Source organism: Cydia pomonella, chromosome 3 (assembly GCF_033807575.1).
Source record: "Cydia pomonella isolate Wapato2018A chromosome 3, ilCydPomo1, whole genome shotgun sequence".
NCBI classification, from domain to species: domain Eukaryota; kingdom Metazoa; phylum Arthropoda; class Insecta; order Lepidoptera; family Tortricidae; genus Cydia; species Cydia pomonella.
In genome coordinates, this window is record NC_084705.1 from 32,290,027 (window position 1) to 32,304,674 (window position 14,648).

The window sequence follows — 14,648 nt, forward strand, 5'->3', positions numbered from 1 at the left end:
TTTTTTTTTTGTTTGGGGCTAGGTCGATTTATCTATTTATGAGTACATGTAAAGCTATGTCCACACTGTCATTTTGTTCCATAAAAGCATGTTTATAGCGGGTACAGTCACCGTCAGACATATCGGAGCTGCTATGGTGCTAAAAATATCTGAACAAGGACTAACACCTTAACAATAGAGGCGTGTTCAGGTATTTATGAGCAATTTGATCGCTCCGATATATTTACTTAATGGCGACTGTACAGCCATTGCGTCGCGGCGTTTTTTTTTTAAATAGTGAGACACCCTTCTGGGATCTGAGATGTTTAGCCCTGTATGGAGCCACTCCGCTGCATTCCAGCACCACGTGAGAGGCTGTTTCTTCTGACTCCATGCATCCTCGGCATAGGGGACTGTCTGTGACACCTGTTGTGAAAAGATGTTTGTTAAATAGTCCATGACCTGTTATGACACTGGTTACCATACTCAGTCGTACATACCAAAAGTTCTACATGACATTAAATCTCTCCAAAGGGCCTCTACGTGTTGGATCTATATCCCCACGCAAGCCTATCAAAAGACCGGGATTTATAGACCCATGAAATCCAAGGAGATACGAATAATAATAAAAAAAACAAACAGATACAAAAAAAAAATCAAAATTATTTAGAGGTGTAAATATCTCTAAATGTCAGAACTAAATGACTTTAAGCCCGTAAATTATTGCAGTTGACTAGATAAACGATGTATGTTATTCAAGAGATATCTTGGCGAAACGGCTGGTGGATGGGACCGGGGATAAGAGAGCTGGCAGCTTCCTCGCCCAACGCTTGAGCATAGCGATCCAGCGAGGAAATGTTGCCAGCATCCTCGGTAGCTTGCCATGGGGGCCCATTTTAGATTTAGATTTTTAGTTTTATATAGTAGTTTTAGTTTAGTTAATTGTATTACTTATATAAATTTTTTTATTAACTTGTCAATAAAGTAGTCTAGAACCTTTCTAGAATAAAAGAGATATCTTAAGGTGAATCAATTTTTTTTGTTTTGTTATCCTGTCCCGTTGTCCAAGGGACAACAGTGGCACAGTTTGTTTGAAGAGACATTGTATACCGTTCTATTAACATGCTTAGTAGGGGGCCCATTATGGACATTGGTTATAACGACCACAAAAACGCAAGTTTGATACATTTAAGTACCATAAAATCAGTATTTCAATGAACTTTTGTCCCCTGGACAACTAATCGTAACCGTGGCAACGAGTGACGCTAAAAAGTTGATTCTCCCCTTAACTTTCCTGTGTCTAATAGAGTTGATGAGTGAATTTAAATACTGACAGGGACTTTACAATATTACAGTGAAACAGGAGAAGGTATCCCTCCCACCGGAGCCAATGGAGACAGAATCGGTGTTAGACATACCATCAGTGCCTGTGAAACAAGAACCCGATAATGATGGAACGGCTATGCCACCTCCAGCCGCCCCTGTACCTAGTAAGAATAAGATCATTTTACATTGATTCATATTCAGATCTTGCATGCATAATTTTGACGACCGGTTTGGCCTAGTGGGTAGTGACCCTGCCTACGAAGCTGATGGTCCCGGGTTCAAATCCTGGTAAGGGCATTTATTCGTGTGACGAGCATGGATATTTGTTCCTGAGTCATGGGTGTTTTCTATGTATTTAAGTATTTATAAATATTTATATATTATATATATCGTTGACTAAGTACCCTCAACACAAGACTTATTGAGCTTACTGTGGGACTTAGTCAATTTGTGTAATAATGTCCTATAATATTTATTTATTATTTATTTATAAGTAAGCCTGCTTACTCTGTCTCAGTCTGAACCACTTAGTATAATGAAAGGTGATGTCATATATAAAATTATAGACTAAACCATAGTATTTTCTACATAATTTGGGTATGAGGTGCAAGCAAGTATCGCTTGCTTTTTCGATCAAAGACAGCTAGTTGTTTACCCTCTTATTCATAAACGTCTACTAAAGTTGACAAGCCGCTAATAATCGTTTGTCCCTTTCCATTATACCAATACGTCGGAAAGGGACCAACGATTATTAGCGGCTTGTCAATTTTAGTAGACGTTTATGAATAAGGGGGTTAGAGATTTAAATATTCAAAAATTGTTGCGATCGAATGTTCTTGATTCATTACATCAGATACGAAACTAGAATTTTTTTTTTAGTTCAGTTTATAATGAAAAAAGCGCTGATGGCCTAGCGGTAAGAGCGTGCGACTTGCAATCCGGAGGTCGCGGGTTCAAACCCCGGCTCGTACCAATGAGTTTTTCGGAACTTATGTACGAAATATCATTCGATATTTACCAGTCGCTTTTCGGTGAAGGAAAACATCGTGATTCCTCACCAGACTAATCCCAACAAGGCCTAGTTTACCCTCTGGGTTGGAAGGTCAGATGGCAGTCGCTTTCGTAAAAACTAGTGCCTACGCCAAATCTTGGGATTAGTTGTCAAGCGGACCCCAGGCTCCCATGAGCCGTGGCAAATGCCGGGACAACGCGAGGAAGAAGAAGTTTATAATGAAAAAAAAATATTTAATTTGACTTGCAGAGCCCCGCAAGCTGCCGCCGAAGGAGAAAACCACGGACATCGAAGAGGAACCGACTGGCAAACGCAGCACGCGCACAAGGAAGAATACAGATTCTATGCCACCGCCACCGGGTAAATGTTGTCTTCATTCTATTCGACGACCGGCTTGGCCTAGTGGGTAGCGACCCTGCCTACGAAGCTGATGGTCCCGGGTTCAAATCCTGGTAAGGGCATTTATCCGTGTGATGAGCATGGATATTTGTTTCTGAGTCATGGGTGTTTTCTATGTATTTAAGTATTTATAAATATTTATATATTATATATATCGTTGTCTAAGCACCCTCAACACAAGCCTTATTGAGCTTACTGTGGGACTTAGTCAATTTGTGTAATAATGTCCTATAATTATTATTTATATTTAATTTTTAATTAGAAGAAACGTCTGCAGACGATGCTATTAAGCTTAGAATAAATTGAAAAGTGGAAAAAATTACTGCCTTGGGTGAGACTTGAATGTCACAATTTAGCTATGATTGAAAGTTGGTTATTAAATAAAATAAAAAATCTAGACATAAACAAAAATGTAATGAATAATGTTAAGAGTCCTTATTCCTACAGACGAGCGTATTTTGTAAAATGCTTCCTTTTTCATTCAAGATTACGACGTAACTATTAGTATTTATTCAAAAACTGGTAACGTACTTAAATAATCGTTTCCTAAACTAGCGGCTCCAACAGTTCAAATTTTCATTTTCTCTTTTAAACCTCTTTTTTAATGAGTTTTTTTGGGAGTCTTTTCCAAATTTTGCAGTGAGATGTGGCGTTTCGGTTCTCAATTTTGCTGTAAACAAGAATCATTTGGTACATGAATGACTACAATTTGATTCAACATATCTCGTACGAGGGGCTGGAATGATTAACAATCGAAGATTCATTTGAAAAAACTGATAAAATACCTTCCGAGTTTTCTTCATTTTTTTGGCGAAAACAGGGTTTTATTATATTTTTTTTCCGCAAATGGTACGCATATTTTGCTTTAAAAATAATATTATAGCAAACTGTAACTTTATGTTAACCTATAAAAAAAAAATCATAACTATGGGACCTACATTGCCGTAAATTTATATTTTTTTAAAACACGTATAAATCACGCAGCAGCGACGCCCCGCTCTCAGTCCGCGCGGAGCGCGCTTAGAGGATGGACCTGTGCTCGATTGTCAGGCATTCGTTGCGATCGTAATCAGCTACGGAGTTCCGAGAAGTGCTATATACTGCGATTAGAAAATCTTAATAAAAGTTCATTTTTTACACTATGCATAACAGACTCTCGCTTATTGATGGATTTTCAGTGGTCCTTTTTTTTATACTACGTCGGTGGCAAACAAGCTTACGGCCCGCCTGATGGTAAGCAGTATCCGTAGCCTATGTACGCCTGCAACTCCAGAGGAGTTACATGCGCGTTGCCGACTCTAACCCCCTCCCGCCCCTCGTTGAGCTCTGGCAACCTTACTCACCGGCAGGAACACAACACTATGAGTAGGGTCTAGTGTTATTTGGCTGCGATTTTCTGAAAAACGCATTTTTACTTGAAATTACGTTAGGGTTTGCATTTGCATTATTATTTTTGACCCGGATGAAGTCCAAGTTCTCATGATGGAGTCAGGAGTTGGTCACCAGAACTCCTAATCTACTCATTATAATCCCATCGTGTTTGGGCTCAAAAGATTTGCCCTGACGAACACCATCGATCTAGATGAGGTCCAGGGTCTCATGATGGAGTCAGGAGTTGGTCACCAGGACTCTTAATCTACTTATCATAACGCCATCGTGTTTGGGCTCAATACAGGGTGATTCATGAGACGTGAGTAGGACTAAGCCTACACAATCAGTAAATGTTAATGAACCGTTCATCATCATATTTAAGTAAAACAATCTCGTTTTATTTCTGTTATTTAACTTTTTGGGAAGGACAAATTTGATAATCTACAATCATGGACACCCTACAACACTTAATTAAGAAAGATAAAACCTCTTTAACCGTTATGACAGCAGTTTGATTATGAAGAAAACAAAATGTCACACTTGAGTGAGATACGATTTTTCAAAAGTAACCAGACTCCGATGACATTCAATTTGTCACTTGTTATGGATAAAACAAAGAGGGTGACCATACATGCCGTAAATAAATTAAAACATTTTTTTTTTAACAGTAAAAAATAAAAGAACGTTAATCTCACAAATACTGGTACGAAACAGTTGCTTATAACTTACTGAATGCTCAAGCTTGATCCTGCTCACGTCTCCTGAATCACCCTGTAGATTTGCCCTGACGAGCACCATCAATCTAGATAAAGTCCAGGGTCTCATGATGGAGTCAGGAGTTGGTCACTAGAACTCCTAATCTACTCATTATAATTCCATCGTGTTTTGGCTCAAAAGATTTGCCCTGACGAGCACCATAGATCTAGATGAGGCCCAGGGTCTCATGATGGAGTCAGGAGTTGGTCACCAGAACTCCTAATCTACTCATCATAACTCCATCGTGTTTGGGCTCAATAGATTTGCCCTGACGAACACCATCGACCTAGATGAGGTCCAGGGTCTCATGATGGAGTCAGGAGTTGGTCACCAGAACTCCTAATCTACTGATCATAACTCCATCGTGTTTGGGCTCAATAGATTTGCCCTGATGAACACCATCGATCTAGATGAGGTCCAGGGTCTCATGATGGAGTCAGGAGTTGGTCACCAGAACTCCTAAACTACTCATCATAACCCCATCGTGTTTGGGCTCAATAGATTTGCCCTGACGAGCATCATCAATCTAAATAAAGTCCAGGGTCTCATGATGGAGTCAGGAGTTGGTCACTAGAACTCCTAATCTACTCATTATAATTCCAACGTGTTTGGGCTCATGAGATTTGCCATGACGAGCACCATCGACCTAGATGAGGTCCAGGGTCTCATGATGGAGTCAGGAGTTGGTCACCAGACCTCCTAATCTACTCATCATAACTCCATCGTGTTTGGGCTCAATAGAGTTGCCCTGACGAGCACCATCAATCAAGATCAGGTCCAGGGTCTCATGATGGACTCAGGAGTTGGTCACCAGAACTCCTAGTCTATTCATCATAACTACATCGTGTTTGGGCTCAAAAGATTTGCCCTGACGAGTACCATCGATCTAGATTAAGTCGAGGGTCTCATGATGGACTCAGGAGTTGGTCACTAGAACTCCTAATCTATTCATCATAATGGTAATTTGATGGTGCTTGTCGGGGTAAATCTATTGAGCCCAAACACGATGGAGTTATGATAAATAGATTACGAGTTCTGGTGACCAACTCCTGACTCCATCATGAGACCCTGGACTTCATCTAGATCGATGGTACTCGTCAGGGCAAATCTTTTGAGCCCAAACACGATGGAATTATAATGAGTAGATTAGGAGTTCTAGTGACCAACTCATGACTCCATCATGAGACCCTGAACATCATCTAGATTGATGGTGCTCGTGAGGGCAAATCTATTGAGCCCAAACACGATGAAGTTATGATGAGTAGATTAGGAATTATGGTGACCAACTCCTGACTCCATCATGAGACCCTGGACTTCATCTAGATCGATGGTACTCATCAGGGTAAATCTTTTGAGCCCAAACACGATGGAATTATAATGAGTAGATTAGGAGTTCTAGTGACCTACTCCTGACTCCATCATGAGACCCTGGACTTCATCTAGATTGATGGTGCTCATCAGGGTAAATCTATTGAGCCCAAACTCGATGGAGTTATGATGAGTAGATTAGGAGTTCTGGGGAGTTCTGGTGACCAACTCCTGACTCCGTCATGAGACCCTGGACCTCATCTAGATCGATGGTGTTCGTCAGGGCAAATCTTTTGAGCCCAAGCACGATGGAATTATAATGAGTAGATTAGGAGTTCTGGTGACCAACTCCTGACTCCATCATAAGAACCTGGATGGACTTCATTCGGGTCATAAATAATAATACAAACCCTAACGTGATTTCAAATAACACTGAAACTCTATAGCACTAATGTGCGCAAACGATTGGCATCTTGACTAGGCAGCATGGGTGCGTAGCCACCATGCCAATCGATACGACAACGAAACACTATCTGTCTCTCTCTCGTACTAATATGCACAAACGTTTGGCATCTTGGCTGGGCAGCATGGGTGCGTAGCCAACATGCCAAACGTTTACGATACGACAAGGAAACACTATCTGTCTCTCTATCGCACTAATATGCGCAATCGATTGGCTTCTTGGCTAGGTATCATGGGTGCGTAGCCAACATGCCAATCGTTTACGATACGACAACGAAACACTACTGTCTCTCTATCGCACTAATATACGCAAACGATTGGTATTTTGGCTAGGCACCAAGCAAGTGTGTGGCCAACATGCCAATCGTTTACGATACGACAACGAAACACTATATGTCTCTCTATCGCACTAATATACTTTATTTATACCTGCAGTCATTTACTAACTTCTTCATTTTCCATTGGTGTGAAAGAGACAGAATAAAGAGCAAGGGTTATAGTACACTCTGTAGTCTGTACACTTAGTAGTAGTGTACATAAAAAAAACTACTGTGCATATAAAATAAAATAAAGAGTGCCCATATGATATCCTATAACACTAAAATTAATGTTGCTTGAAATTATATTGAAAACTATCAAGATTATTCTAGTCTGCATTGAAACGCGCGTCGCGTTGCCGGCGCTCGCGTACCGAGCGCCAACGCCATCTATCGAGCGTTATTTCGTGAAATCGGAGAACGCTCCAAGGATTAAGGGCTCTTAATTTAATTTATCCGTATTTTTAATTTAATTTAATTCATATTTTTATTTTATTTTTTGTAATTTATATGTAAATATTTTGATTGTTTGTTGTTTTACCTATGGATATTGTCCGAAATAAATGCTTTTATTTTATTATTTTTATTATATTTAAAAATAGTAAATTAGAAACCTTAGTATTTTAAAAGTAAACCTATATGGTTCGTATGAATTAGTGACAGAATAAATAAATAAAAACTATAATTTCCCAGGGAGTTAGTTTTTTTTTGCAATTTATAATTTTCGCGGGAACAATACATCAGGCCTTTGTCTTTTAGTGTACCTGTATTAAGATTTTTTTGAGCAAGTGTGATGGAAATTCTAGAGTCGGTCCAAGTCTGAGACGTGCAGTCAAAGTGTACTAATACGTTATAATTTCATATAAATTTGACATTTGATATAACGTATCGCGTGTGGTATCAAAATGGTTGCAGAGTTATCTTTAATAACTTGGAGAAATGACATCTCACCTCTCTAGCGATAAATTGTAATTATATATGTCTTTATTCTTCTGTGTACACATGTTTAGAGTTATAATCTAGATCTGAACTGTATGTTAATAATGATTTCCGCTATTGTCTGTAACTTATGAGCCAAATAAAAAAAACTATGATAGTAGGTAATGAATAGAATGTCGGTTTGTGTGTTTCAGTCCCAGGTCCGTCGGAGCGGCCGGCGCGGGCGTCGCGGCGCGGCGCGGACCGCGCGGCCGGCCCGGCGAGCGGCCCGGCGTCCGGTACGACGACCGGCCCGGCGGAGCCGCCGGCGCAGCCCCCGCCGCCGCCGGAGCCCCGGCCGAAGCGCACGCGGGCGAAAAAGGTTCACCTCCAACACTACACTATACCGGGGACACCGGCCAAAGCTCGGATAACCGGATCCCTTTCTTTCGCATAATTATCGAAAGGCATAATGTAATGATAGTCATATTATCATTAGCAGGGCCCGTACCTTTCATGCCGTTGACAGAAAAATGACGTCACGCTACATAGAGTATGATTCCAATTAGTATTTTCGTAATAATTAATCATTTATCAACCTCTTTAGGTAATTTATACATATACTTGACAATCAGTACAGAAACTTCTAACTGACTTTCATCTCATTGTCACTCAAATAAATAATAGATTATTAATTTATTAAATAATACATATTTTGTTATTTTTAACAGCGTAACAAGCTTTTACTCGTAACAAGTATTTATTTTGATACCCGTCAATAAGTAAGTTATCTAAATTTGTAGTATTGTAAAACAACTACCTGTATGTTAAATTACGTCATTTTTGCGTCAACTGCATGAAAAGTACGGGCCTTGATCATTAGTCATAACTCTGAAACCGTCAACTTTTCAGGTATTTCCTTAGGTTATCCTATAGATAAGTTAGGTTAGGTTTGTTTTATGGTAATCCTGAAAAGTTACGCGTTTTTGAAAAAAAAAATATAGCTAACGAAAATGCGGACAAACAATACATTATGACTTAAAACTTTATGGGAAACGATAGAGACCCTCGGAAAACATATCAAAACTCTGAACTGCACGTTTTCCCAAAAATTACACCTAGCCAGATCGATTTTTTTGCCCCCAAGAAACCCCCCCCCCCATATAGCAAATTTCACCAAAATCATTAGAACCGTTTAATTGCTCGTTTAAAGATATTAGATATTCAAACTAACTATTCCAAATATTTATTTATACGAGATTCCACAGAATCTTAACAACTATTAATAATCTTAAAAATAATAATTCCAATTCATTACCTTCTCTCATCCTTACCTCCTTCATACGCTATTAACAAGTTTTCAAATTTAAATGCTGTGAAGGTTGACTGGTAGAGAATGCCTCATGGCATTAAGTCCGCCTTTTGTACTATAAGGTTTTCTTTTGTGCAATAAAGATTAAATAAATAAATAAATTAGCAAATCCCTTGTTCGTTTCAAATAGAGTTAAGCGACTAACCGACCACATAATTCACTAAAACCGTTTTATTTTAGATACCAAATGAACTAAATACGCAAATGTAACAATGTGTAACCTAAACTCAAATATACATTGATTAACGCATTCACTGCCAGGGGACATGGCCTAGAAAAAAACTTATATAACGATTAACGCATATATGCGGTTTTTTTTTTTTTTTTTTTTTTTTTTTTTTTTTTTTTTTCTTCTGGCAGTTAATATGTTAAGATGTGTAAAATCTAAGACAATTTCATGCTTCGAATTTAACACATAAAGTTTTCTCTTTTAGGTATGGGTTAACTGGAAGAGATCCCTCTTAGGGATAAGTTCGCCTTTGTACTACCCAATTATATTCCACCTAATGTAATATTTATTTTTCTCGTACAGTAAAGTGTTTACTTACTTACTTACACATAAAGAGACTACCGCTATACATATAGCGCAGTACAAAATCTGTTTTGAATATCAAACTAAGAAGCACGTTTTTTTTCTTACACCGTACCTCTCTATTACAATTAATTCTCTTTACTAAAAAAAAAAAGGAAAGTGAAGAAAAGGAAGGTGAAGGTTGTCTGGAAGAGATCGCTTTTTAGCGATAAGACCGCCTGTTGTTTACCTCTTCTTCATGTGTTGTATTATTTGTACTGTTTCTGTATTGAGGTGTGCAATAAAGTGTATTTGTATTGTATAAAATACCTATTCATTTTTTTTTTTTTTCAGAAAGTCTCAGAGGCACCTGTCACAGACTCTGAAAATACACAGCCGCCCGTAGAAAACGGAAGCGGTAAGCTATTAACATGTTTAAATCTTACTTTCCCCACACAAACCAATTAAACTTTCATTATGTATATAGTGGCCAAAATTCACGGATTCAAACCTCAATTGTGCTGTATAGGACAGAAAAAATCATTCTAAAAAAAATACAAAAATAAATACATTCTGTCAGAATTCTTACACATACAACAAGTCAGAAGCTGTCTTAAAATAATAACTCTATTCTAGTTTCTAATTCTTCAAGACAAATTATTGCAACACGCAACTTTAATAGATTTTCTTCTCTCTCTTTTTCCTCGCGTTGTCCCGGCATTTTGCCACGGCTCATGGGAGCCTGGGGTCCGCTTGACAACTAATCCAAAGATTTGGCGTAGACACTAGTTTTTAGGAAAGCGACTGCCATCTGACCTTCCAACCCAGAGGGTAAACTAGGCCTTGTTGTGATTAGTCCGGTTTCCTCACGATGTTTTCTTTCACCGAAAAGGGATTGGTATTTATCAAATGATATTTCGTACTTAAGTTCCGAAAAACTCATTGGTACGAGCCGGGGTTTGAACCCGCGACCTTCGGATTGCAAGTCGCACGCTCTTACCGCTAGGCCACCGGCGCTTCTGCAGCTTTAATAGATTTACTGATATTTTATGGTATATCTAATTATTTTTGTAAATAACATTTATCCAGGTACACCTGATAAACCGCGGCCGAAGAGGACCAGGCGAGGGAAGAAAGCAGCGTTAGTATACCCTAAATGTTATTAATACCTAAACAGTGAATCAATAAGGATCAAAGTCAAATGGCGTCCTAAAAGTTTTAATCATCTGTCGAAAGACGGCAGTAAATTTACTGTAGCTACATAACATTTCTTTGACAATAAATAAATAAATAAATATTTTTTAAATATTATAGTACATTATTACACAAATGGACTAAGTCCCACAGTAAGCTCAATAAGGCTTGTGTTGAGGGTACTTAGACAACGGTATATATAATATATAAATATTTATAAATACTTAAATACATAACACCCATGACTCAGGAACAAATATCCATGCTCATCACACGAATAAATGCCCTTACCAGGATTTGAACCCGGGACCATCAGCTTCGTAGGCAGGGTCACCCACTAGGCCAAACCGGTCGTCACAATCTACCTCTATTTCAAATTATCTTTGCACATACTAACAATATTAACCAATTTTCAGGGAGGAAGAACCACCGAAACCCAAAGAACCATCCCCGGAACCACAAATAATCCCCAAAGAAGAAAGAATATCCATCCCCGACCCGCAATCGCCCGCCATACCTCAAAAGACCGTCAAAAAGACCAAGGCTGACTCAACAGTATCAATAACTTCAGATGACTCTATACAATCGAAAAAGGGCCCTAAAAGGAAGGGAGCAAAGACGAAAGTTGACAAGCAAGCGGTGGAGGAGACTCAGGTTCTGAGCAATATGAATACGACGGTAACCATTAGTATGAATAAGACTGTGGTGTTGCCGAATGGGGTGTATGACCATACTGATGGGAAGACCACGGTAAGTGGTTATTAATGTTATACTTTTTTCATCACACTTGCTCGAAAAATCTTATTTCATGCAGGTGTACTGAAGGACAAAGGGCTATTTTGTTTCCGCGGGAGTTATGGATTGTGAAAAAATTCTTTTAAATTATGTCACTTATTCATACAAACCAAGTAGCATAAATGAGTTTTACTTTTAAAATACTGAAATTTATAATTTAATGTTTTTGTTTATGTTTAAATTTATTTAATTTGATTAATTTAATAGCCGTTTAAAATATTTTTACATAATTTTCAATCGTGGCTGAATGCCGAATAGGTCAGTGCCTTCGATGCTTCACCTGCCAAGAAATTACAAAATGGCGGACGAATGTTTGATATGTCACCGTATTTAAGAATTATTTTCCTTAAAAATAGTTTTTTTTCGCAAGTGTGATGAAAAACATTGTGTGTAACTCCGGGGTAAGAAATATTGCAAACTCGGGTCTTTAATTCCCTCCAGCCTGCGTCTGTCGGGAATTACCACCCTCGCTTCCAAAGTTTCACTTACGCCCCTCGTTGCACAATGTACTATTACTACTATACACTGTACTACTGTACTGTATGTACTTAATGTACTGTGGCTACTGTAGCGGGCCGATACGACTCACCTGTTGTGCGACATTTTGAGGGTATCATGACCGCTACCAGGTGATTGTTTGTTATTAATTGTTGCTGTACCACCCTCGTATCCAAAATTTAACTTACCCCCCCTCGTTGCACATAAAATGTTTTCGTTTTATTATAAACAGCAATTTGGGTTCCTGTTGAACCCGGGTACGTCCTTAAACTACGTCCACAAGAGGTATGGGCACTGTGAATGTCATTTCGCTTTGTGTCTTTTTTTTCCTACGCCGACCAGAGTCAATTTCCGGCCTCGTAACCGTGGTCTACTTGTAGGTCTGATATCGCGAACCGTGTCTCACAGAACTTCCCCCACTTGTTCGCCATTTACCCCTCCTGAATGCGCTCTCAGCATCAGCGTCCGAGTGTGATTCATTTGCTGGCAGGTGGAGCGAAGTGCGAGATGAATTGTTGAGGTTCTGTGAGAGGATGGATGTCCTTCAACAGTTTGAATGTGCTTGTTATGTCAGTGTGGTAACCTGCCTAGAAACTGTCGATGCCTAATTAGTAATTGTACATAATATTATTTTTACCTAGTTTTGTTTCAATGGGGTTGGCAACTGTCAAAGGGTTGCATAGATGGCGCCATCATAGCTTGCCCCTGTCTCTAGTTTTGTTCTATGAGATTTGGCTTAAAGTACTGGAATCCAGGTCACAAAATTCCAAAAAAAAAACAAGAATTTGACACAATTCTAGGGATTGACAGGGCAAGCTATGATGGCGCCATCTGTTTAATACTTCGACCGGCCAACCCCATTTGTTTGTAGTTTTGCAGTGACTTAGTATATGCTGTCATGCTGTACAACTATTTTGGAAATAAATAATAATTTACAGTGCCTATACCTCCCTTTTGGACGTAGTTTAAGGACGTACCCCCGGGTCCCAAGCAAAAAAGGCCCCTTAGCCCACTGAGCAAAAAACCATGAACAAATTTATGAATAAAAGTTGCAAACTTATGGTAAATATTTTATTTGTTACGCGAGAAATCGTATTAATCGGTAAATTAATTATATTGAAATAATTGTATTTTCAAGCATTAATTAGAGATATTGGCGTGGAATTAGGAGTTGTGGTTTTTATTTTTTTTTATTTTTTTAGTGTGCACCTTACAAAAGAAAGTCTCCGCCGCGTCTGTCTGTGTGTATGTATGTTCGCGATAAACTCATAAACTACTGAACGAATTTTCATGCGATTTTCACCTATCAATAGAGTGATTCTTGAGAAAGGTTTAGGTATATAATTAGTTAAGGTTTTGTGGAGGTTGCCAGAGCTCAACGAGGGGCGGGAGGGGTTTAGGGTCGGCAACGCGCATGTAACTCCTCTGGAGTTGCAGGCGTACATAGGCTACGGAGACTGCTTACCATCAGGCGGGCCGTATGCTTGTTTGCCACCGACGTAGTATTAAAAAAAAAACCCGTGCGAAGCCGGGCGGGTCATTATACTCTGTATCTTTAGGTATTTAAATAAAAGTAAACAAGAACTTTGTACATTTTCGGGTAGTTGAAGCATTTATTGGTTAATCAACCAAATACAAAACCGCCTGGATCTGTCACTGAACGACCTGACTTTAACCTACATTATTTATTTATTGTTCGGAGAACCAACAGCTATAAATTGTACAATAGTTATATATATAGATAACAAAGAGCCAATTATAGGTTCCCACCGGTAGCAACAGGTTAACAGATAATTGGTGGTTAGCACTAGATTTTTTTTTACAACGTGTTACCACTAATATTTTTAAATATTAATACTTATTATATTATATACTGAACAAATAAACCAAAACTTATCAGTAAACTTAATACGTTAATCGATACAATAATATGCCAACGCATACGACTCGCTCACTCAAGTAATTTGTCTGTTAGAATCCGTCTTATAGTTGTGATGTTGCTATTAAAAACGTCTTTTATTTTTATTTTCTTTTTATTTATTTATTTGATCATGTAATGTTCTCATCTACCCTCAACTGGCTTAAGGAGCCATTTGAGGGTAGATTTTGTTTACTTTTAATACTTTTATTAACCCTTTTCTAGGCATAGTACGATTTACCGACCACATACGCGCCAACAGAATTTCAACCTTAGCTCATTTAAGGTTCAAATTAGATTGCACTTTCGGAATAGAATAGAATAGAATTTCTTTATTTGCCAGAATACGTATGGTACAAGATGATAACAGAAAAGGTTTTACATATAAGTGTCAGTATTCAGTCGAAGACACGACATGCAAAAATTAACATAAAATAAATCAGTATAGAAAAATTAAGAAAATAAAACAGTGGCTAAATTTTTCATAGTAAAATAATAATAATAATAACATC

At 38.4% G+C, this 14,648-nt stretch overlaps 1 protein-coding gene across 1 annotated transcript in view; it reads left to right on the top strand.

The window, feature by feature from the left end:
- LOC133516685 (histone-lysine N-methyltransferase 2B) overlaps positions 1 to 14,648 on the top strand; it is a 67,859-nt gene that overhangs the window by 13,080 nt on the left and 40,131 nt on the right. Inside the window, exons 5-10 of the mRNA XM_061849706.1 lie at positions 1,335 to 1,469; positions 2,567 to 2,677; positions 8,064 to 8,230; positions 10,086 to 10,149; positions 10,821 to 10,872; positions 11,342 to 11,675. Coding sequence (XP_061705690.1) covers positions 1,335 to 1,469; positions 2,567 to 2,677; positions 8,064 to 8,230; positions 10,086 to 10,149; positions 10,821 to 10,872; positions 11,342 to 11,675 — 863 coding nt within the window. The remainder of the gene's footprint in view (positions 1 to 1,334; positions 1,470 to 2,566; positions 2,678 to 8,063; positions 8,231 to 10,085; positions 10,150 to 10,820; positions 10,873 to 11,341; positions 11,676 to 14,648) is intronic.